This window comes from Erinaceus europaeus, chromosome 20 (assembly GCF_950295315.1).
Source record: "Erinaceus europaeus chromosome 20, mEriEur2.1, whole genome shotgun sequence".
Lineage (NCBI taxonomy): Eukaryota > Metazoa > Chordata > Mammalia > Eulipotyphla > Erinaceidae > Erinaceus > Erinaceus europaeus.
The window spans coordinates 18,980,101-19,002,991 of record NC_080181.1 but is presented as its reverse complement, the minus strand read 5'-3'; the positions used below and the strand labels follow the sequence as shown (position 1 = coordinate 19,002,991).

The 22,891-nt window shown below is 53.3% G+C and overlaps 1 protein-coding gene across 2 annotated transcripts in view; it reads left to right on the top strand.

Moving 5' to 3' along the window:
- The window catches only part of ZBTB16 (zinc finger and BTB domain containing 16), a 213,235-nt gene extending 190,619 nt beyond the window's left edge, over positions 1–22,616 (top strand). For both annotated transcript variants that reach the window (XM_007535244.3, XM_060180033.1), the window contains exons 5-7: positions 7,523–7,693; positions 14,833–15,000; positions 17,232–22,616. In XM_007535244.3, the coding sequence (XP_007535306.1) occupies positions 7,523–7,693; positions 14,833–15,000; positions 17,232–17,461 (569 nt within the window). In that variant the 3' untranslated portion in view covers positions 17,462–22,616. The remainder of the gene's footprint in view (positions 1–7,522; positions 7,694–14,832; positions 15,001–17,231) is intronic.
- The last annotated feature ends 275 nt before the right edge of the window (positions 22,617–22,891 follow it).

Below are 22,891 nucleotides of genomic sequence, written 5' to 3'. Positions count from 1 at the left end.
GCTGGATTTGACATGGCTGAAATGGATGGGAAAGCTGGGGAGGGTTCGCTGCTGTTCGCTGCTGGCTTGGCTTGGGAAGGTGGGACTGAGCAGCCGATGGGAGGAGGCCCACCGTGGATGGCTCTGTGTGCAGGAGACAAGCCCCATGCGCTTGGCTTGTAGCTTCCAGGGTCAGTGTGCTCCAGCTTTCTGGGGCTGAGCAGGTTGACCCCTCCCTCTGGGATTTCAGCAGCTCACCCAACAAGTTTGTGCAGTCAGTGGACGGCCAGAAGGAATACTCAAGCACCCGGCTTTCTTCTTCCCATCTGTAAACCCTGTAAAGGAACCAGCCCCTGAATTTCTGCGTGGCGCAGGGGACATACAAAAACAGGTGCCCCAGCCAGGGTCACGGTTCCTTCCTGTCTGCTACCCCCGTGTCCCTCCCTCCCACACACCTCCCTCAGACCTTCTCCATCCTCCTGCGTAAGTCTGCCCAGGGCTGCCTGGCTGTGTCTATGTCTTTCACCTGTTGGCTGCTGCAACCCTGTCAGTTCTGTCACAGCTAACGTTGGTGCCGTGATGGTCTTTGAGTGTGGTTACAGGCCCGCCTTGTGGCTGCAGATTGTGTCCTAGAAGAAAAGTCATCCTGGGCACCAGAGTAAGTTAAGACAACTTGTCTGAGCGGGGCCCAATGCCAACGTCAGCTGAGGCATTCATATTTCATAGGTGATCCCGAAACCCGCCGTTCGCTCTGCTGCGGAGATAAACTGCTGGAGGTGGTGGGGGGAGGCCACCTTGAGTACACGTACAGTCACACGCTCACTGGCACAGACACACACATGCACATGTTGCCATCATGGCCAGCTTACCAAAAAGGAAAAGAAAAAAAAAACTCCCAAGTATATTTAAGAGCCCTCTGCTCTTGATTAAGAAACAGCTTCTTGCAAGGGATAATAAGCACCTTGTACAGAGAAGGTGCACCACCTGAACATGCCTCCAGCTGTGCGGCCCGAGCCTCTTCCGTTTCTATTAAAGGGCTCATTGGTATGGAAATGGTGCGTGCAGGTGTAAGCTCAAGGAGTTTGGTGTCTCAAGCTTCCAGACCCGGCCATCACCTGGGGGAAATAAATACCCTGGGTCTCTTTCTGTCACCCCTCCTGCCTCCTGTGCTGTCCTGGCCTTGGCTGGCTCCCCCTTCCCCCCCCTTTTTTATTGTTGGCTAAAATTATACTTGTTTGAAAGTGCTGCCCTTGGGAAGAGAGAGAGAGTGTGTGTGTGTATAGTTACCATGTCCAGAGAGGGAATGGATGCCCGTGGAACCCCATTTATGTCCAGGGACCCTGCCCACAGGACCTGGAGTGAACTCTTGGTTCACCCTTGCTTGCTCTTCTCCCTGAACTACTGCCCTGCCATCAGGCACCCTTTGCCCAAGGCTGGGCCTGTCCCTTCAGAGGAGCTGAGGACAGGCTCGTCTTTGACCTCATGAATTATTTCCTTGGGACCAGGGTTGGGTGTGACTCTGATCTGTACTAGCATTTGCAGATAGGAAGGAACCAGTTCAGAAGTGCTTGTCCGTAGCCTCCTGTGCAGATAGCCGTGTCTGAGATGAAGAAATGACACTCCAAGAACAGCAGTTAATGGGCCAGGGCTCACCAGGCCTGGAAGGGATTCTGGGCTAGTACAGGGACTTCCTGACTATTTCACTGCAGCATGTGGTCAGAATTACTCCTGCGGCGCCCTGGGTTTTTGATTCTTAGCCATGGTGCTCATAGAACATGGAGTAAAGACTAGGGATCTCTCCTTGGAAGTCAGGAGAACTGGGCTGGGGAGATAGCTCAGCATTAGAGCACAGGACATGTGTCTTGTACTACCAGATGTCACAGCTGAATTGCGCCCTGTGCTGGTTCTCTCTCTTGCTTGCTCTCTCTTTCTCTGTGTCTCTTTAACTCTTCCCCTCTTATTATTCTTTTAAAGAAAAAAAAAGACATTAAAATGTCTGTGGCTGTTAGGCAGCCTCTTTGGGGACCTCTCAGTTCTGGCTTGTGGCCTAAATGGACAAGAACCTGACTTTCATCCCTAGCACCATAGACAGCACCAAGGGAACTCCACGGCCAGTGGAGCTATGTTTCTGTGTCTGTCCCTTTTTTTCTCTTCCATCTTCACCCCCTAGCCCCTCACCTCTCTCTTTCTTCTTCTCTAAAGGATTTAGAACTTTAAACCTTTGGCTGGGGAGGCCATTTAGCAGATTCACTTATGTGGGAGGCCTTCCATTCAGTCCCTGTGCTGCGTCCAAGGAGAAAGTAAATCAGTGCTACGAAGGGTTTCTCTCCTGGGTGATCCAGGAGGTGGCATAGTGGATAAAGCACTGGATTCTCAGCCATGAGGTCCTGAGTTCAACACCCAGCAGCACATGTACCAGAGCGATGTCTGGTTCTTTCTCTCTCTGCCTATCTTTCTCATAAATAAATAATTTTAAATAGTGGGGGGTTCTCTCCTGGTAGGAAGGGCTCCCAGAAGGAAGGTGTTCACTCACCTAATAGGCCTTTTCTCAGGTCAGCTTCCTGGAAGAAGCAGCCTGAGTTAATAAGCAGCTTAACCTTGTGTGTACGTGTGTTGTGCCAGGCTGCCATGATCTTCATCAGGGTGTCTTCACAGGAGACTCAGCGCAAGGTATATATGTTGTGGGAGGAGGGAGGGGAGAGGCAGAAATCCAGCCCCCCAGAACTAGGTACCCAGAGGAACAGGTGGGTGTGCTGGTTCAGACAACGGTGTCTTCCGAGCTGGCACTAGCTCTGCTGCCACAGGGTATCGATGCAGCCTATTCACATGGGTCACCCACTGTCCCATGGCTATTCTTCCTAGTTGCCAGCAGAAGCAACTGGTCCATGGAGGTGCAGCATCTTGCTCAAGGTCACAAAGTGGGTGGCAGATGCCCTGACTGCTTCTGTCTCCCCTGCAGCATGCTGACCTGATGGTGACTCCTGAGATTCCCTTGCAGCCAGTGAGGAGTGGGGAAGAGTCCTCCCCTCTTTCTGCTCCCCACTGCCATGGGCATGGATTTTCCCTGGGAGCAGAGGAAGGAGGCGGAGGTGGATTCCAGGGGCTCCTGTAGAAGAGAGCAGAATGTTCTAAGGCCCGGGCCCCATGCCCCGCCGCACGCCGACGCCACAGTTAATGAATTGCTAATACAATTTTCTCCCATCATTTTATTTCCATAGGCCCACGTTCTAATGTGTTTCCGAAAGCTCACATTTATCTGCTTAATCTCCTGGTGTAATAGAATCTGCCCTGACTCATCATCATACACGCGGACAATCAGCTCAGCAGCCACGATGGCAAACCGTTTAAGAACTCACATCGCGCCTTGAGATTTTCAACTGGCACGCTCCGCTGGGTCTGCTGGGGTCTCCGAGCTTCTTCCCCACCCTATCCATTTCTCTTTTTTGAGATACTCTTGCTCCTCTCCAGGGCTTCGGGAAAGGGATGGGGACAGAGGCTTGCCCGGCCTCAGACCCTTCTCCTCTGACTTGTGGTCTGTGAGCAGTGAGAGCCCCTGGTGTCCCAGGACGGCGAGAGAGATGGTTGGGAGGGATCTGGCAGCCTTTCCTTTTCAGGGTTTCACATGCCTCCTCCTTGCTGCCAGGGTTTCGCTGGCGGGGTTTCACATGCCTCTCTTATTTTTTCTAGGTAGAAGGTAAGAGAGGGAAAGGGAGAGAGAGAAGAGGATACCCTAGCACCATTCCACCATTCATAAAGCTTCCCCCTTACATGGCAGCTGGGAGCTGAAACCCAGGTCCTCCTCTTGGCCCTCTGATTGTCTTAACTTTGCTTACCTATTTATTTTGTATGTTATTATATGTATATGGATTTTATTGTCACCAGGGCTGTTGCTGGAGCTCTGTGCCCACACTATGAATCCTCCACTCCTAGCAACCATCTTTTCCTTTTCTTTCTTGCTTTTTTCTTTTTTTTTTTTTTTCTGTTCTATTTGATAGGACAGAGAGAAACTGAGAGGAGAAGGTGAGATGGAGAGAGAGAGACCTGCAGACCCGCTTCATCACTTGTGACGTGTCCTTCCCCCCCCCCACTCTCCTCAGGTGGGGAGTGAGGGTTCATATCCAGGTCTTTGCACATGATAATACATGCATTCAACCACGTGTGCCACCACTCAGCCCCCCACCCCCACCCCCGTCTAACTATAAACCTGTCACCCAGCTGTGCAGCTGCCTGGCCAGGACTCTGGGTGCCTTGCTTCCCCTCTGCCATCCAGACCCTGGCTCCTATCCCATCGTATCTCAGGTCTCCTTGCTCTACTTCTCCTGTCCTCACAACCCTGCCCAGTTGGACTCTGCCCTCCTCCCACCCCCCTTCCTTCTAGCCACTTGTTTCTTTGACTGGTCCCCACCCACGCTGCCCCTAAGGCCACCCCCCGCACACACACACACACACACACACAGGCTGAGTCAAGAACATCCTTCTTCCTTCCCTGGCAACACATCACTTGTAGCACAAGGCAGGATCACTTCCCTCTGCAACCTGACTCCCAGACACTTCTCTCATCCCTCCATCCTCCATGCCTGGCCTCCTGCCTCCCTCAGCTACTCTGAAACGTGACTGCAGGGCTTCCCAGGCCAGGCTCCAGCGCCCCAGCTCCCAATCCTCGCCCTCTCCATTCTGTAATGAAAACTATTCTTAGAGGCCAGGTGCTAACTCACAGTCCAGCAAGCCCCCTGCAGTGTGTGAGGCCGGGTTCAGCCTGGCACGTGGGAGCAGTTTGCGTCATCAACAGGACAGGGCTATGGTGTCCTTCCATCTCCATTCTGTTGTTCCACCCCCCCCAAAAAAAAAAAAAGAAAAAGAAAAAAAATAGAATGAAAATTAGGCCAGGCGGGTTCAGGCAGTGATGCACCTAGTAGAACACACATGTTATCCTGTACACGCCTGTGGACCATGTTCAAGCCCCCTGGGCCCCATCTGCAGGGGGAAGGCTTCGCAATGAGTGCTACAAGTGTCTGTTTTTCTCTCTCCCTCTTTCCCTCACCCTCACTTCATGGCTTGTGCTGAATGGGGCTGAGCTGGAGGACTTCAGAAACACTGTGTGACTCCCATCTCTGTCCTTCCTCCCAGACCCATGTACCTGGGGCCCTGAGCCTGCAGAGAGACTGTCTTACAGGGGTACACAGTTATGATGAGAGGACCACAGAGAAAGTACCTAGCAGATGGGCACCTACCTCCTGTTCTTTGAAGCCCCTGCCTGGGTCTGGTCTCCCTGCCCTGGTCTAATTGCCAGACCGTGGACGGGGTGAGATCTGCACACTGCCCTTACCATCACCCCACTGTCTACTATGAGCCCCCAACTGTGCAAGCCCCCTACACACGCTCCACACAGAGCAGCCAGGCCGTCCCAGCACAGCTGATGCTGCCCACATGCAGTGAAGAGGGAGCAGATGGGCTCCCGGGGGTCGGGGGGAGGAGTGCTGACCAGCTTGGGGGACAGGATCCAAAATGGTGGGTGGCTCGGCAAGCCCCCTCTGAGGGCTGAGACATTACTGACAGGCTGCCTCGGGGTGCTGGGCTCTGAAGAGCCCTGGCTGCAGTGCGGTGAGGGGTGTGGGTGTCGGACCCCTGAAAGTGGGGAGTGAACTGGTGACAAATGGGACAGTGGCAGTCTGTCTGTGCAAAGTGCTGTGGATGCCTGCACTTGTGAGCCCCCGAGGGGAAGGAAATCTCATGTTAGAGTCCTTTGTATTGCCCGTGGAAGTTGGGGGTAAAACCTATAATGTTTGTGTGTGTGTCTGTTTGTCTACCTATTCAGTTTATCTAGAACAGATATACTTGAATTTAGCCAAAAGATCAAGAAGCAGTAACTCATCCACCCGTCCCTCCCTCCCTCCTTCCATATCTCATATCTTTCATCTATCTATCTTTTCTTTTTTCTCTTTCTTTCTTTCTTTTTTTTTCTTTTTGTCTCCAGGGTTATTGCTGGGACTCGGGTGCCTACACTACAAATCCACTGCTCCTGGTGGCCATTTTTTCCCATTTTGTTGCCCTTGTTGTCGTTATTGTTATTGTTGCCATTGATGTTGTTGGATAGGACAGAGAAAAATGGAGAGATGGGAGAGAAAGACACCTGCAGACCTGCTACACCACTTGTGAAGCAACCCCCCAGCAGGTGGGGAGCCGGGGTCTCGAACCGGGATCCTTACACCAGCCCATGTGCTTTGCGCCACGTGCACCTAACCCACTGCACCACTATCTGACCCCCTCCATCTGTCTTTCTTTCTGACAAGAACAGACACTATGCTTGATCTTGGCCAAAGGTGAAGAAGCAACAGCTGTCTCCCTACCTACCTACTTCCCCCTCCCTCCCTCCCTCCCTCCCTCCCTCCCTCCCTCCCTCCCTATCTCCTAACTTCCTATGTACCAGTCTACCTACATGCCTTCTACATGTCTAGTCACTCCTGTCTACATCTCTCTCTATGGATCTGTCTTTCTGCCCGTCCGCCTACCTACCTCCTACCTTAATCTAATGAGAGTGAGAGACACTGTAGAGACCAGAGCCCCACTCTGGCATGTGTGATACAGGATTTCTAACCTGGGTCCTCAGCTGTGCAAGACCTGCACTCCATCTCCGCCGCCACATCCTCAACCACAGACCTGCGATGCTGAGCATGGTTTTCAAGACCCTGTATGACTGACTCCTGCCTACCTTTCAGTCTACCAACCACCTACCTCCTCCCTTTCTGGCAGATAGAGCATGGCTGCAGCCATCTGTCCTTCTGTCTGATCCCCAGAAACCCCCCCCCACCTCACCTTCGAGGAGTTCTGGCTCTCCGTGGGGCCCTGTACTTGGGGCACGTCTCTGAGTCTAGCCTTGTCCTTGGCTGCAGCCCTCAAGCCCCACACAGTCGGCAAGTAGAAGGTGCTTGAATGACACCTGCTGAGGGAGGGGACCCTCAGCGTGTGGCTTGATGGATCGAGGGGCAGTTAAAAGATGGGGGTCTGTAAGCTGGCTGGTTGAAATCCAGGTGGCCGCAGTTCCCACTGTCGCTGGGGAAGGAGCTGTGGACACGTCACTTGCTCGCTCTGTCTACCTTGGTTTCCCTTACAGGAGGGTGAGGGTTTAGAGCCCACCTATCCTGGACGGGGCTTTACTCAGGTTACATTGGAACTGCGATGGGCCACGTGTAGCATTTGTCATCATGATTCCTCACTGAGACCACCCTGACTTCATGCCTCCTACCCCAGTCACAAGAGTCCCCGTGACTCCGGCGCCTCAGTGCACTGCCTCAGGCACAGGACTCACAGCCTGCACAGCTCTGACTGCCTTGCCTTCCTTTCTTCCCACTGCACTGCAGGCCCCAAGGGCACGGAGGGAAGGACCGAGTTCACTCCTGGAGGCACCTGTCAAGGGCTTCATCAGCGTGGTGACCTGAGCCCCCTCTGGGGGGGAGGGGGCTGAGGCTGCTCTTCCTGGTTCTGCCTCCGCCTGTGTCTCTGGCCCGGCTACCCCTCCTGAGTCACCACCCCCCTGTCTCCGCAGGCACGGACATGGCCGTCTTCTGTCTGCTATGCGGGAAGCGCTTCCAGGCACAGAGCGCACTGCAGCAGCACATGGAGGTCCACGCAGGCGTACGCAGCTACATCTGCAGCGAGTGCAACCGCACCTTCCCCAGCCACACCGCCCTCAAACGCCACCTGCGCTCACACACAGGTAGGCCGCTCCCGGCCAGGTGGACAGGTGGGCCACGGGGCCTGGCTGAGCCAGCCGCTGCCCTTCACGGCTCAGGTGGGGCACGGGAGGCCTGGAGTCACCCAGGTGAGTGTTCACAGTCCCTCCCCGCTGTCCCCCGACATGTGACCCAAAGGTTTCATCTCTCTGCCTCTCAGGGAGACATTATCACACACACAGACATGTGATCTCACCTTGAGGAAGTGGGATCCAGGGGCCAGGCAGCGGTGCGCCCGGTAGAGCACACACACATTACCGTGCACAAGGACCTGGGTTCAAGTCCCTGGGCCCCACCTGCAGGGGGGAGGCATCGTAAGTGATGAAGTAGTGCTGCAGGTGTCTCTCTCTATCTCCCCCTTCTCTCTCTCTCTTTTTTTAATTACCACCAGAGTTATTGCTGGGGCTTGATGCCCGCACATATTCAATCCACTGCTCCTGGAGGCCTTTTTTTCCCCCTTTATTTGACAGGACAGAGAGTTGAGAGGGAGAGAGACAGAGAAACACTTGCAGTACTTGGTTCGCACAGTCCTTGGCCCGCTGCTCATGAAGCTTCCCCTCAGCAAGTGGGAAGCAGGGGCTTGAACCCGGGTCCTCGAGTGTGGTAATGTATACGCTTAACCGGGCATGCCACCACCCGGCCCCCTTCCCCTTCCCTTTCAATTTCTCAGATTACCTATGATAAACCATAGGTTGTGATATTAGAGGTACTGAACACGTCCACACCTTTCTTTTCCTCTCTATAAATGCTGCCCACATGGAACCACCATCTGTACAGCTCCAGGTCTACCTCAGTCTTATTCAAAGTCGGCAGAAGTGCCCGTTGAGTGACTAAAAGCACCAAATCATGGCCTAGGAGGGAGCTCATCCTGTAGGGCATGTGCCTTGCCACACTAGAGGCCCCACGGTCAAGTCTCAGCACCACGCGGGAGCAGCAGAACAGCTCTGTGGATGGTGGAGGGGTACTGGGCTGTCTCTCCTGTCTCCCGTCCCTCTCTTTCTAAACAGACTAACAAACAAAATTAAAAGAAGATGGGGGTGGAGTGTAGACAGCATAACGGTTATGTAAGCAGACTCTCATGCCTGAGGTGCCAAAGTCCCACATCAATCCCCCACACCACCATAAGCCAGAGCTGAGCAGTGCTCTGGGGGGAAAAGAAAAGATGAAAGGGGGGGGCAGGCAGTGGTTCACCCAGTAGAGCACATATGTTACCATGCATAAGGACCTGGGTTCAAGTCACAGTCCCTACCTTCAGGGGCTAAGCTTCACAAGCAGTGAAGCAGAACTGCAGATCTCTCTCCCTCTCCCTCTCCCTCTCTCTCCATCCCATCTCCATTTCTCTATGTCTCTAGCCCACCCACAAAAGTGTGGGTCTGGGGGGTCAGCACTCAGTGTCATCTCATTGATGAGTATTCCCAGGAGGATCTGATGAAGGCAGAGCTGAGAGAGACCAACCTGCTTGGTCTCTGACTCTGTCTGCTGCATCCTGGTCACACCCACTCGCTCCTGCTGCTCCAGGCCCCGGGTTCACAGCAGCAGAAGCAGTTGTCCTACATGTGCACCCAGCCTTCTGAGAGCATTAAAAAAAAAAAACCTTCTTATTGTATAGAGACAGAGAAATTGAGAGAGGAAAGAAGATAGGGAGGAAGAGAGACAGACACCTGCAGTCCTGCTTCACCACGCGTGAAGCTTTCTCCTTGCAAGTAGGGACTGGGGGCTCGAACCTGGGTCCTTGCACACTGTTTTGTATGTGTGCTTAACCAGGTGTGCCACTGCCTGGCCCCAATGTGGGGGCATTTAAGCAGAGAGCCTTGCCAAGCCCCAGAAGGTGGCGGCGGAGGGAAGTATTCAGTGGCTGGGGGGGGGGGGGGGCTGGGGGCTGGGTCAGGAGCCAAGGTGCTGGCCAGTTCCTGCTCAGGCACTGTCTCCTGGGGCTGGGGTGATGGTGGGACATTGCAATGGCCCTGGTGCCTCTGGCCCCGGAGTGATGACTCACACTCTTTCTCTTTCTGAGACGCATCTGGGTCTTCAGCTTCCAAGGCTGCAGGTGGCCCTGCTGTGTGTGTGGCTTAGGGTGGGAGGAGGGTCACAGCCCGGGACGCAGGCCGGAGCCCACAGAGCTCCACGTAGTAGGTGTGAGCGCATGTCTGTTAACAGAGCTTGATCGTGACTCTGGGAGCTTGTGTGCAGGCAGGCTTCCTGGGAGGCGGCCCCTGGGAGGAAGAGGGTACTCTGGCTCATGTACTGGCCTAATCTAGCCTGTCCTCACCATGATGCTGCCCAGACACTCACCACTGGGTACCCAGGGTTCTACCCAAGACAGCACAGAACCTTGTACCACCAGCCTGGTTCTTTGTCTCTGCATGCATGGGTGGGGCAGAAGGAGGCAGGAGTGCTGGTGGGGCTTTCTCCCTGGCAGGGGGATGCACAGTCCACTCAGTACTGCCCCTGGGTCCCCAAGTGCAGCCTTAGCAAACATAGTCAGTCACCTTTTTTTTTTTTTCCTTTTCCCTTCTTTCTATTTTGATAGGACAGAAAGATATTGAGAGGGAAGGGGAGGAATAAGGAGAGAAAGCAAGACACCTGCAGACTTGCTTCACAGTTTCTTGAAGCTTCGCTCCTGTAGATGGAGACCTGGGACTTGGAACTGGATGCACCACTGCCTTGCCCCCATCACCTCTTTTCTTTATTTGGTGGCACCAGAGTGAACCCGGGACCTGTGCCTGTGTGATACCACCACTGAGCACCCTCTGTGGGTTTTTTTTTTTATTATTTCTTCTTTTTACTTATATTCCCTGGGCATGAGGAGGGGTATAAATAAACAGACAGACAGGCAGCAAGGGGAACTATGCCACATCATTACTACCTCATGCACGGAGCTTCCCCCTCAGTGGAACTGCCCGTGGCTCTCCCATGCGATGCCCATGCTCAAACCTAGGACCTGGGCATCAAGAGTGTGTGTACCTGTGGGACTGTCTTGCCACTGGCTGACCTCGGCCACTCTCAGCTGCTGCCTCGTCAGACGGGCCAGAGTCCTGGGGTTTGAATGACGCTAGGACTCTGGGTCCCACTCGGTGCTAGGCTTGTGCTCCCTCGAGATGACACCTGCCCCCATCCAAGCTCAGATCCAGGGGGAGGGGCTGCCTGCAGACAGTGCTGGTGGAACTAGGGGGTGGGGGGCATGTGCAGTGCCAGCCATCCCCCTGCAGACAGCCCCAGGGTTCTCACACCGTCGGGCCTGCACACACTGCCACACACCCCACACAAAGCCTCATCAGCATGCTGATCTCCTTGGCCCATTTGCTGCGGGCCCAACTGCCGAGCGCCTGCAGCTGTGTTTGGTAGGTTAGTACAGCCGTGCTCTTGGCATTGATGGATTCCTGATCCACATAGCTCCTCATATAATAAACTCTCAGCTGTGCTGGGGCCAGGGACGTGGGGGGCGAGGCACAGGACCACCTTGGGCTTGGCTCATGCCAGGGTGAGCCCCAGGTAAGGATGGGTCCCGGGAGCCCCAGGTGCAACGGGCAGGCCAGAAGGGGCTCTAATTAGTCTCGTTGGCCCTGCCCTTAATGTCAAGCTCATTAACGGGGCCCCAGAGTTCATCAACATGCCGCAGATTGGCTTTTGAATTCTGCAGCCAGCTCTGAGTGCGTTAAGGCCATGGAGACGTGATTGACTCTTGGGGTGAGGGTTTGGGCCGGGCTGGGTGGTGGGGGAGGCTTCTGTGTGCTTCGGTATCAGGTCTATGTCTGGGGTGGTGTGTAGTTTGGTTTATTTTATTGATTTCATGTGTGGGGCTTGTCTTAGTTCTTTTCCTGCCTGTTCTCCTGTGCTGACTCTGGAGATTCCCTTTTAAACCCACTTCACATATGATTCCCTTCATCATGAACTTCATACCCCCCCTCCCAGCCAGCCAGCCAGCCAGCCAGCCTGCCTCTCTTGCCTTAACCCTTTGTTTCTTAAACGCTGCTGAGGAGGGGGCGTCCTCTGGAGGGGTGGGGGAGGCCCCAACAGTGGCTGGGTAGCTGCTGATGTGTGTTTTAATTACCGGTTGGGCTGAGGTCTCACGTGGCCCTGGCTTTATTTATTTATTTCCTCCTTAATGAGGATACTGAAGCCTTCATTAAAGTCGTAATCGTTGCCGATGGGGTGGGGTGGGGTGGGGTGGGAGGGAGGCCAGGGCTGGAAAGCAGACACAACGCATGCACAGGGCGCACACTGTCACACACGTGGCTTGTTGGGGTGGGGGGCAGTCTGCAAAATCTTGGCGCTACAGGGACTGAGAACCCAAGAGCCAGGCTCACCCCAGAGCTACATGGGAGACAGTGCTCACTATCAGGAGTATGGGTGAGCCACTGCTCTGAGTCCTTCCATCCTGATCCTCCATGGAAGTCCTCACCCCTCTGCACCCTTAGAGCTTCCTACAAAGCTCACACCACAATGAAGCCCCTCGCACTGAGCAGAGCCCCACACCCACTCCCCCCACACCCTTACCAACCCTTCAGATGCTTCCGGGGGAGATGAGAATCTATGTGGGTGCTGAGCTGAGTGGTTGTGTGTGTGTGCTTTCGGGAGGCTTGGTTGGCATCCCACGGAGGAAAGAGAGAGAGTGTGTGTGAACAGAGAATAAAATATCATTCTAAAGAGGCAGTGAAGGCACAAGCCCGCGAGTCTATAACGAGAAGGACAATTTATGCCCAGGCACGAGTACGGTTTGACATGGGGATAATGAAAAAACGCAGGTCATTGTGGATGACTTAAACCTTCAGCAGCCGAGGAAAATGTATGAAATGCAGAGGACATTACACGGTTGGCAGCCCCGCACATCTGCAGAGGGCCCCGTGAAATACAGTGGGCCATTCTTTGCCATAAACTGTGGTTGTTGGGAGATGCAGCCCCGAGAAATTGTAATTACAGTGACAAGACAAATCAGCGATATTTAAATATTCATGAACAAAGTCCGGGGCGATCAATCTATCTTTATTGTCTGTGCTTTCACTCTGGTCATAAATAAGGAGCTGATGTCCTTACTTTTTATCCCCCAAAGCCCCCACTTCGGATGCAAAGAGAGAGTCGTCCCCTCACACTCTAACCTTCCCACTCCACATCTGGCCACCCCCACCGAGTCGGTGTCCAGTGATGGGAGGAGGCCGTTGGGCTCAGATTCCTGACAAAGTTTCCTGTACCCAGCATGCCCTGGACTTCTGCTCTGGGTCACCCATGGGCCCTGTGGTGAGGCTCCAGGGGGCAAACAGAATCTCCTTCTTACCCTGGAGATGCTTCCATTCTGACTCCCAAGCGCATGCCAGCAGATACAAGGCCTCATTTCAATCACCCCTCAGGTCCATTTCCGGTGTTTGGACTCTGCAGCCAGAATCTTGAGTTCCCACCCGACTGCTTATTAGCTGTTCGATGCTGGACCACACTAAAGCACCTCCAATGTTCTGCTTTTTCTCATCTGCAGAAGGAGGATGCTGATAACTTTTACAATACAGTTGTGATTGCTTGATGGGTAATCAATCGCTCAGCGCAGCAGTGAGCTCTCAGTTCACATGAGCCATTTTAGTGGGAGCCATTAAAATTAATACTATTAGGGGCTGGGTGGCAGTGCACCTACCTGGCTGAGCACACATAACAGCCCAAGGACCCGGATTCAGGCCTCCAGTCCCCACCTGCAGGAGGGAATCTTCAGACGCGGTAAAGCAGTGCTGCAGGTCTCTCCCTGTTTCTCTCCCTGTTTCTCTCAATTTGTCTCCGTCTACCCAAAATAAATAAGTAATATTATTGTTTTTAAAACTACACTACTATTGGGGGTTGGGCAGTAGTGCAGCAGGTTAAGCACACATGGCACAAAGTGCAAGGACCGGCATAAAGATCCCGGTTCAAGCCCCCGGCTCTCCACCTGCAGGGGAGTCACTTTAAAAGTGGTGAAGCAGGTCTGCAGGTGTCTAGCTTTCTCTTGCCCTCTCTGTCTTCCCCTTCTCTCTTAGTTTCTCTCTATTCTATCCAGTAACAATAACAACAACAACGATAAACAACAAGGGCAAAAAAGGGGAAAAAATAGCCTCCAGGTGCAGTGGATTCATAGTGCAGGCACCAAGGGCCCAGTGATAACCCTGGAGGCAAAAAAAAAAAAATTACACTACTATTATAGGAACGTTATGGACACACCCTCTTTATTTTCGGGGGAGAGGTGGCAGGACAGAGAGGGAAGAGTGACTAAAACAGAGCTTCCAAACAGAGACCATATTTAAGCTGGGCTTTGAAGGATGACGAGGAGTTCGCCAAGGAGAACTGACTGAGAGAATAACTCTATAACTGAGGAGCGGGGAAAGAGCAGACGTGGTGCCAGTGAGGGCAGTATTCTCACTGCTCCCCCATGTGGAGAGGTAGGGAGTCAGGCTGGAGTAGTCCTTACCCCTGACCAAGGTGATAAAGATAAGCAAGCATGAGAATCTAGAGGAGCCCTCTACCCAGAGCTTGGTGGGGATTGCTTTCTGGTGGGTGCTGCTCACACCTTCACCTAATGTGCTGGTGACTGCCGGGATAGCCTGAGGGTGCTTCTTCCCGAGCAAGTGCTCTCTGGGTTGGAGAGAACTCGACTGGAGCCAGCCTAGGCTGCTGCGTGGGAGAGGGATCAGGAACTCGTACCGGGCATAGCAGGAGAGAGACTCTGGGACTCTCGGAGCGGAGCGGGAAGGCAATTCCAGTGTGTGTTTAATCAGAAGAGCCTCTGTATTTATACTTGCCAAGAAGGAAATAGTAGGGTGGAAAGCAGGATGTGACGTAGAGAGGGTGGAGCGAAAAGAGTGCAAACTAGTGGTGGAAAATAGGGTGTGACTAGGAGAGGGGGCGGAGCAAAAAGAGAGTTGGAACCAGTGGGATTAAACCAGTGCCCTGCAGGCTGGGCTGTTCTCAGTAAAACAGTGATTATGTAAATAGACCACAGCGTTAAGCAGGGGGGAGCTGGCGTACTGCCCGACAGGTGACCCCTGGGCCTCCGGAAGGTGGACATTTGTGGTGAGCACAGAAAGTCTCACCCTCCAGATGCAGTGAGCACACTACCATCCCCTAAAAGGGGTGGCAGGCAGCAGCCTGATCCAGCCCCCTGTCCCCACAGGTGACCACCCGTACGAGTGCGAGTTCTGTGGCAGCTGCTTCCGGGATGAGAGCACACTCAAGAGCCACAAACGCATCCACACGGGCGAGAAGCCCTACGAGTGCAATGGCTGCGGCAAGAAGTTCAGCCTTAAGCACCAGCTGGAGACGCACTACAGGGTGCACACAGGTACTGAGGGCCAGTGAGGGCCCCTGAACTGGGGGCTGGGGGGCGGGGAGCAGATGATGCCCCAAAGAGACCCAGGTGAGGATGACTCAGGAAGAGCCAGTTCAGTGAATGGTTAGTATCATGGCCTGAGAACCATTTCCCTCCTTGCAGGGCCAAGGCAGACATTACTAATCAGTCACAGCACAACTTGCCACGAGTCCACACCAGCCATACCAATACATCACACAGATGATGTATAAGATGATGTCTGTCTATAAATCTTAACACAAGGTTAAGTTGGCCTGGTTAGCTAAAAAGAGAATTTGGAGACTGGTTGAATGTTAAGTTGAGGGTGAGAGTGAGAACTAGGGGGGGGAACACTGAACTAGCTTAGGATGTGAATGGAGGGATGGGGTAAGTTCAGTCCTGAGGGCAGAAGAAGAGGATATTCTACTACTACTGCCACCAAGGTTATTACTAGGGCTCAGTGCCACATCACGAATTCACCACTCTAAAGTGGCCGGTTTTTCCTTTTCTGTTTTCTTTCTTTTTTAAAACTGAATAAGACAAAGATATTGAGAGAGTAGAAAGAGAGAGAAATCTGCAGCTCTGCTCCACACCACTTGTGAAGCTTCCCTCCTGCGGGTGAGAACCAAGGGTTTGAGCCCCAGTCCTTACACATAATAACATGAGCCCTCAACCAGGTACATAAAGCAGATGTGAGCTGCTGTTTTCCCTGGGGTCTGGGGGCAGCGGGAAGTGGGAGATTCTCTGGACCTGTTTCCAAGAGCCAGTTTCTTTACATCTCTCCACAAGTCCAAGTTAGGCTGTGTCACCTTGGTTGCTTAAATCAGCCCTGTTGGGAGGACTCTTAGTATGTGGGGAGATGCCACAGATGACAGCTGGGGGGGAGGAGAGCACCTCACTACCACCAGCACACTATTCAGAAGGACCCTCAGTGCAGAGAGAAGGTAGTGTAGCGGATAATAGAGAAGGAAGGTGGTGGAATCTGGCCTTCTAGGAAGCCTCCCCTGATCAGGGGCATAGCTGTCCTGTCTAGAGGAACAGGGAAGCAGGTCCTACTGAGGTAGGAGAAGTTAGATTCCCATATGAGGGGAAGGGGAAACAGGATGTGAGATGCAGGTGGTGATAAAGAGGCGAGAGCCCAGGAGTAGCTGGGGACCCACTGTTGACAACTCCGTGACCCTGAGGATTTCCCAGAGCCCTGGAGCTTCCTTAGCCCCTCATCAGGGATGTGACCTGGCGGGTGGATCATTAAACGCATCGGCAGTGACTATTGTAAATAGCCGGTCGATGGTTAGATCACTTTGGCTGTTCATTACTTCATTATTTGCTGGGGCCTCTGCACAGAGGAGTATCAATAGTGCGATGGCTGGCCAGTTAATTACTGTATTGAAACAAGGTTCCCTCACATCCTCTGCTCAGCTCCAGGGGGACTCTTGGGGGGGGGGGGTGGGGTTTCCTGGGTGAACCTGCCCCAGGTTCTCCATTCCTCCCCCCCAGCAGCCCCTGAAAGAAAGGCAGGGCTCAGAGTCTTAGAGGAATAAATACAATTTATAGTATAATGTGTTTGCTGTATTTTCTTTCTTTATTTCTCTCTTTTAAACCAGTGCAGTATTTCTGGCTCTTGGGGGGGTGGGGGTGGGGGTGGGGTTCAAACCTGGGACGTTTCATTTGCAATTTCTGTGCATATGAAGGACCCATTTTCCTAAGTTTTATTCTCCAACCTACTCCCTGTCATCTGTAGCCCTGAAAGAATTCTAGTCTGTTGTTCTCCTGGAAGAAACTGTTGAAAGGGCAGAGGAGAGAGCATAATGGTTATGGCAAAAAGACTCAGTTCAGTCCCCCCGCCCAAAGATTTAAGGGCTCCTAGGACCCTTTTCCTCAACCTCCATTTCCTTCTAAGAAAGGAGAGAGCCTCTGCTTTGAGGAGAGTTAAGACGGAGAAGACTTGAGAAACTCTGCTGAGTAGTGCTCTCCCTCCCCAAAGCACACATGTTAACAGTCACTAGCTGCAGGGGAATACAATTCAAAAGGAAGCTCTCAGCCATACCAGCCCCATTCCGGGGCCCCCAGAGCCACCTGCAGCTGTTGGCCACCATGTTGGATGGTGCAGCCGCCATGCAGGAATGTTGCGTGGGCGAGGGGGACCCTGTTCTCCCAGGAGACCAGGCTTCCCCTCACTGTCCTCTCCCTTTGTCCTGCCGGTCTCTGCCCTCCTCTGCTCCCAGGTGAGAAGCCTTTTGAGTGCAAGCTGTGCCACCAGCGCTCCCGGGACTACTCGGCCATGATCAAGCACCTGCGGACGCACAATGGCGCGTCGCCCTACCAGTGCACCATCTGCACCGAGTACTGCCCCAGTCTGTCATCCATGCAGAAGCATATGAAGGGCCACAAGCCCGAGGAGATCCCGCCCGACTGGAGGATAGAGAAGACTTACCTCTACCTGTGCTACGTGTGAACAGCGGGGGCGGGGGCGGGGGCGGGTGGGCAGGGTGGGGTGGGGGGGAGAGGAGGTGTCACCGGATGCAGTCAAGGAAGGACTGTGCCAAAAAAAAAAAAAAAAAAAAAGGAAGGAAAAGAAATAAGAAAAAATGGAAGCAAAGCAAAGGGAAAAGATACTTGACAGAGGTCTGGCCTTGGAGTCTCACTGGGTGTCCTATCTGGCTGAGCTGGACACCTGCTCACTGCCCCTTCTGGGGGGACCTCCATCCCCCTTTCTCTTGTGGGGAGGTGGGCCTGTACTTCCTGTGGAGGTGGTGGAATGCTGGCCTCCTATCCCTCCTTTTGTGTCCAGGAGTGGAGTGGAGGAGTCTTCTGGCCATGGTCTGCCCACTGTCTTCCTACTGACCCTGAGGGCCATGGGGTAGTCTGTAGATCAGGGGGACCAGGTTTGAGGGTGTCACTGGTTGAGAATCCAGCTCTAATTTGCTGGAGCCACCTGGAATGGAGGGGACTCCCTTCCTCACCATGGACTTCTGGGGTACTTCTAGGCAACAACATCGGGGAGTCCCCAGCCTCAGGTCCCTCTTATCCCTGGGTCTCCCACCCTGAGGGGGAGGGACTGGCTGCCCCAAGATGGTGGTACCCCTGCCCCCCCCAGCTCCCAAGTGGATATCTGACTCTAGAGCCCTGCCTCCCACCCACAGCTTCCTAAACACCCCAAAACAAAATAGTTGGGCTCCCCCACTTTAGCTAAGGCCTGTCACCCTTAAGATTCCCGCTGAGCTGCTTTTTTGCTTCCGGAATGGAGAGAGACCACAGAGGACTAGGTCCTGCCTTCCCCCTCTACCAACCAGCCAGCCACCCCCAACAGCCGCCACCTTGAGAGGAAAGGCAGCCTGGGAAGAGCCCCAGGGCCAGGGGAAGGCTGTGACGGGTCCCCATAGTGCCCTTCCACACCCAGAGAGGGGAGCCCCCCTACACAAGCCCAGGGCTTGGGGTGTCGGCAGGTAATGGGGCTGTGGGGACCCCAAGCCTGGGGAGCTAAATGGGCTCTTCAGTCTGAGGGCTGCTGCCTAGAGTTCCTGGCTTAGCCGCGCCCCCCCCCCCCCCAAGTCCACAGGGAGGAGGAGGAGAAAGCGCTTTGGCCTTCTGTTCTGTTTTGCTTCTTTTCACTGCCCTCCCCACCCCCCACACCCCCAGTTAGCACATTGTACTTGAATTACCTCAGTTTTTTGTGACCTCATGAGCTTTTTCTTAACCCCTGGATCTCTTTTTTGGTTGGGGGTTAGAGGAATGGAGTGGGTAGGAAGATGTCCTTTTCTGTTTCTTGGGATAACTGAAGGTGGGGTTCATGGACTTGAACTGGCCTGGGGATGGGCCCCCACCACTGGCCTCCCAGCTGGAAGGATGAGGCCCCTGGTAGCTGAGTCCTCAGGAGCCCTGGGGTATGAGGTCTGGGGCATGTGAGTGCTGGAGTGACAGGGGGTGAAGTCATCTGTTCTAGGCCCACCTTCCTTAGCACTCACTGGGCCATGGGGGAGTGTAGTGTTCATACCCTGTGACGTGTCCTGTCCCACCCCCTCCACTTCTGTGTGCATTGTTGCTGTGAAATCAGGGTTGTGTTGTCAAGGCTGGTGTGGGGCCGCGCTGTGCTGCGTTGGGGGTAGGGTGGGGGTTGTTTTTCTCAAAGCTACCTCTTCTGTTTGTCCACTTGTTCTTTTTGTCCCCTTCATGCCGCCCCTTCTGCTGCTCTGCATCACCCCCACACACCCTCCACACACACACACACACACACACACACACACACACACACACACACACTCCCCAGCCTCCCACCCCACCCTGACGTGACATTTGGAAAGAAAGCACATTGGCAGTATTTGTGTCTGTTTGCTTTGGGCTGGACCCGCCCATTCTCATTTCTTGCTTTATGTCTTGTACAAGTCGTCCCTTGTGTGTGTTTGGATGATTCTTTGTCTTCCCTTGCGCACTCTTTCTCTGAGAGAGTGGTGGCTATGGTATTTCTTCTTCTCCTCCTCCTCCTTCTTATGACCCTTCTTCTTCTTCTCCTTTCTTTTCCCCTTCTTCTCTTTAGATCTTAGAAAGTAGTTTAGGGAAGCATTTGAGGGAGGAGGGTTATGAGAAATAGAGGATTATGGGAAGGGTCAGTATTGTTACACCCCACACACACACACAAACCCCTCCTCAGGCCCCACCCCAGCTGCCCTGCCCTGCAGTCTCTCCCGCCAAGTCTGAAGGCCTTAATAACTGTGTGTTGGGGGGACATAGACGCAGAGTGGGGTGGGAGTGTGTCACGGGGCAGTTGTGTGCGGCTGCTGAAGTCAGCCGGGAGGATGGTGCTTGGCAACTCTAGCAGTGACTTAGTGCTTTGGGAGGGAGCAACAGGGAAAGTTCATGCGAGAGCAGTCGTGCTTAAAATGGGAGAAGAGTGGGGTCACTGGAGTGGGGTGAGGGACGCCTGACAGAAACCCACGTGCACTATGGCGTCCTCCCCCCACCCCAGCTCGGAAGGAAGAAGAGGGGAGTGGCTTGCTCCCCCCAAAGGTGAATCCCAGAAAACAGTATTTTCAGTAGTGTAGCCATGCAGCTTTGAGTGGGGAAGGGAGGAAACAGACATTTAAACCCTCGTCGACACCCTCACCTCCCCTCTTCGTGAAAGCAGAGAAGGCTGAGCTGGCTGAGCTAGCATTTACAGACTGTAGTATTTTTGTAACATTGGTTAGTTCTTCCACCAACTCCAGGCCCTGCCCTTGCCTTCTGCAGTGTGAATAGGAAAAAAGAAAACTCCATTGCTGACACCACCAGCCACACAAAATGTCCCTTTGCGTGTGCGTGCGCGTGTGTGCTTACGTGTGTGTGTGTGCGGTTGTGTGTTTAGCCCCATGGTATTGTGAGCTGGTGTCACAGCACTGGATGATATGGCCTCCCCCTGTCCCCACCAATTGTCCTTGAGGGGTCCCCAGAGGGAGACAGGGCAAAGGGGTGCTTTCTCAGGAAGCAGGATTGGGAGATAACAGGGTGGGCTTCCCCCCCCCCCAGCTGCCCCAGACTCCCTAACTGGGAGTCCCTAGGCCTCTTCTGCCAGCTGCTAATTTAATTCAGAAAGACCTTCTGGTCTAGCTTTGGTCTGGGGGTGGGAGTGGGGGGGGCCTGGTGGCCCAGGGGAGACTCAGAAATGACCTTGGAGGTAGTCCCTCAGCTGCTGTGGGGGCTGAGGGACAGGTGAGTGGTGGGGACTTTCTCCCCAGGTGAGAGCAAAGTCCTTGTTCTCCTGACTTGGGGCACCCCTGCTCCCGTCTGCTGGGGCCTGTGGCAGGCCCATTTTACTCCCTCCTATAAGTCCAAGGTGGTGGGTTGCCCCTTTTCTCCATGCTCAGCCCCCTCCCTGCTTTGACATTTTCCCTCCTTCCCCCTCCCTCCTTCACGTGTTCCCTCCTTCACTTCTGCAAAGCATTACGAATCCTATGTATATATAGGACAGACAGAGATATAGAGAGATATATATAGCAAGAGAGATATATGATAATAACTATGGTTGCTGCTCTGGGGGTGCATTGGAGGAGGCCACAGATGTGGGGGAAGGGAGATGTGGGATGCAGGGGTGAGGGCAGTGCAGGGGGGAACCGGTGGATCAGTTACAACCCAGGGAAGACACTGTGGGTTTGTTCAGTCTTTGTGCCTGAACTGTCATGTTGAGAGAAAAAGGAAAACGGATACACTGCATTTTCCACAAGTCTGGTACCTCCTGGGTGGCTGGACCTAGGGAGATGCAGGGGGTGTGGCAGGTAATTCCTTGGGCTCAGCTCCTTCCAAGGCCTGAACAGCAGTGGGTGGGAGCAGAGGGCATCTGTGGCCTAGTCCCTGCTGGCCCAACAGGGAGAAAGCTGGGGGCGCAGCCCCAGGGCAGAAAAGGAGACCCGGCCCCAATTCTGCTCAGTCGACCTAGGCCTGGGCCTGCCCCCTCCACTTCCACCCAGCTTCCTCTTGCCTAGAGCATCATGGCGGCACTTGCGGTTCTCTGAGCTGGAGAAATGAATGAGGGGAGACAGCCAGTCTAACCCTGCCAGGTGGGACTCCAGGGTGAAGGGGAACAGGAGAAAGTGCAGGCCCAGAGGAGTGGATGGGAACCTACTGCTCCCCTTCCCCCTGAGGACAGGCAGCCCCTCTGCAGACAGGGTCCCTGTGGTGTCACGTGGTGTTTGTAAGGTCAAGACGCTGTGGTGATGTGTTGTGACACCAACCCATATATATATATATATATATAAAGATAAATAAATAAATATATATATGTATGTAAATTATAGCACTGAGGGCCAAGCAGCCCTGCTGGACCAAGCAAAACTAAGCCTTTTGGTTTGGGTGTTATGTTTTCTATTTGGTTGTTTGTCTTTTTTTTCTGGTGGCTCATCGAACGTCAAGACAGCACAAGTGCCAGTCAGATCGCTCTGTGTCACAGGAAAGTGTGGTTTTGTTGTTGTTTTAATTAATTGATGTTCTAGTTCATGTCTACCTCAGCACCTCCTCTTAGCCTAATTTTAGGAGGCTGCCCAATTTTGCTTCTTCAATTTTACCAGTTCCTTTTTTGTACAAATCACCATCTCTCTCTCTCTCTCTCTCTCTCCAACCCCTCTCCTCTCACGTGGGTTTATGCCATTCTCTCTCTCTCTTTCTCCCTCCCCCTTCCCCCTCATCTGTCCCCCTTATGGCCACTCCCCCTTCCCCTAACCCAGTTGTACTTACCAGTCCTCTGTTCCCCTCTGAAGCAGTTCACTCGAAGTTTGTGCGGCTGTGGTTACAAGCTTTTCCGCATCTGCCTTCGTTCTGTGTAGACTGAAGCGTTTCTCTGTACTTTTCAGTGTTCCCAACAAGGTTTAAAAGGAGAAAAAAAAAAAAAAAAAGACAAAAAAAGAAAAAGACAAAAAAAATGACTTTACTGCTGCAGGTTTTTTTCTCTCCATGTGTCACTAAGTGAAGTTTGTGCCTTCTATAGCAAAGAGAATATTTTTTACATCCCTACTAACAGTAAATTTTTTTGTAGTGGACATTTTTTGTATTTTTATTTATAAGTCTCATAAGAAAAATAGCAATGTTCAGTTGTATACCTTGAATCTGCAGTTAGAAGAGAATAAAGTTAATTCAGTTGTCTCTGGCTTGAAGTGTCTCCTTTACTTTTTTTTTTTGGGGGGGAAAGGGGGTTCCAAAGTGCTTCTTGTTCTCCACTGCCTTTGTGGGGAGAGGGTGCTGGTGATTTAGGGTGATGAGCTTTCTGTTGGGGCTGGGAGACAAGAACACTCTAGGGAGGGGGGCCAGGCAGTGGCGCACCTGGTTAAGGGCACATATCATGGTGCGCAAAGACCTAGGTTCAAGCCCCTGACCTCCAGCCACAGGGGGATGTCTCCGCAAGTGGTGAAGCAGGGCTGCGGGT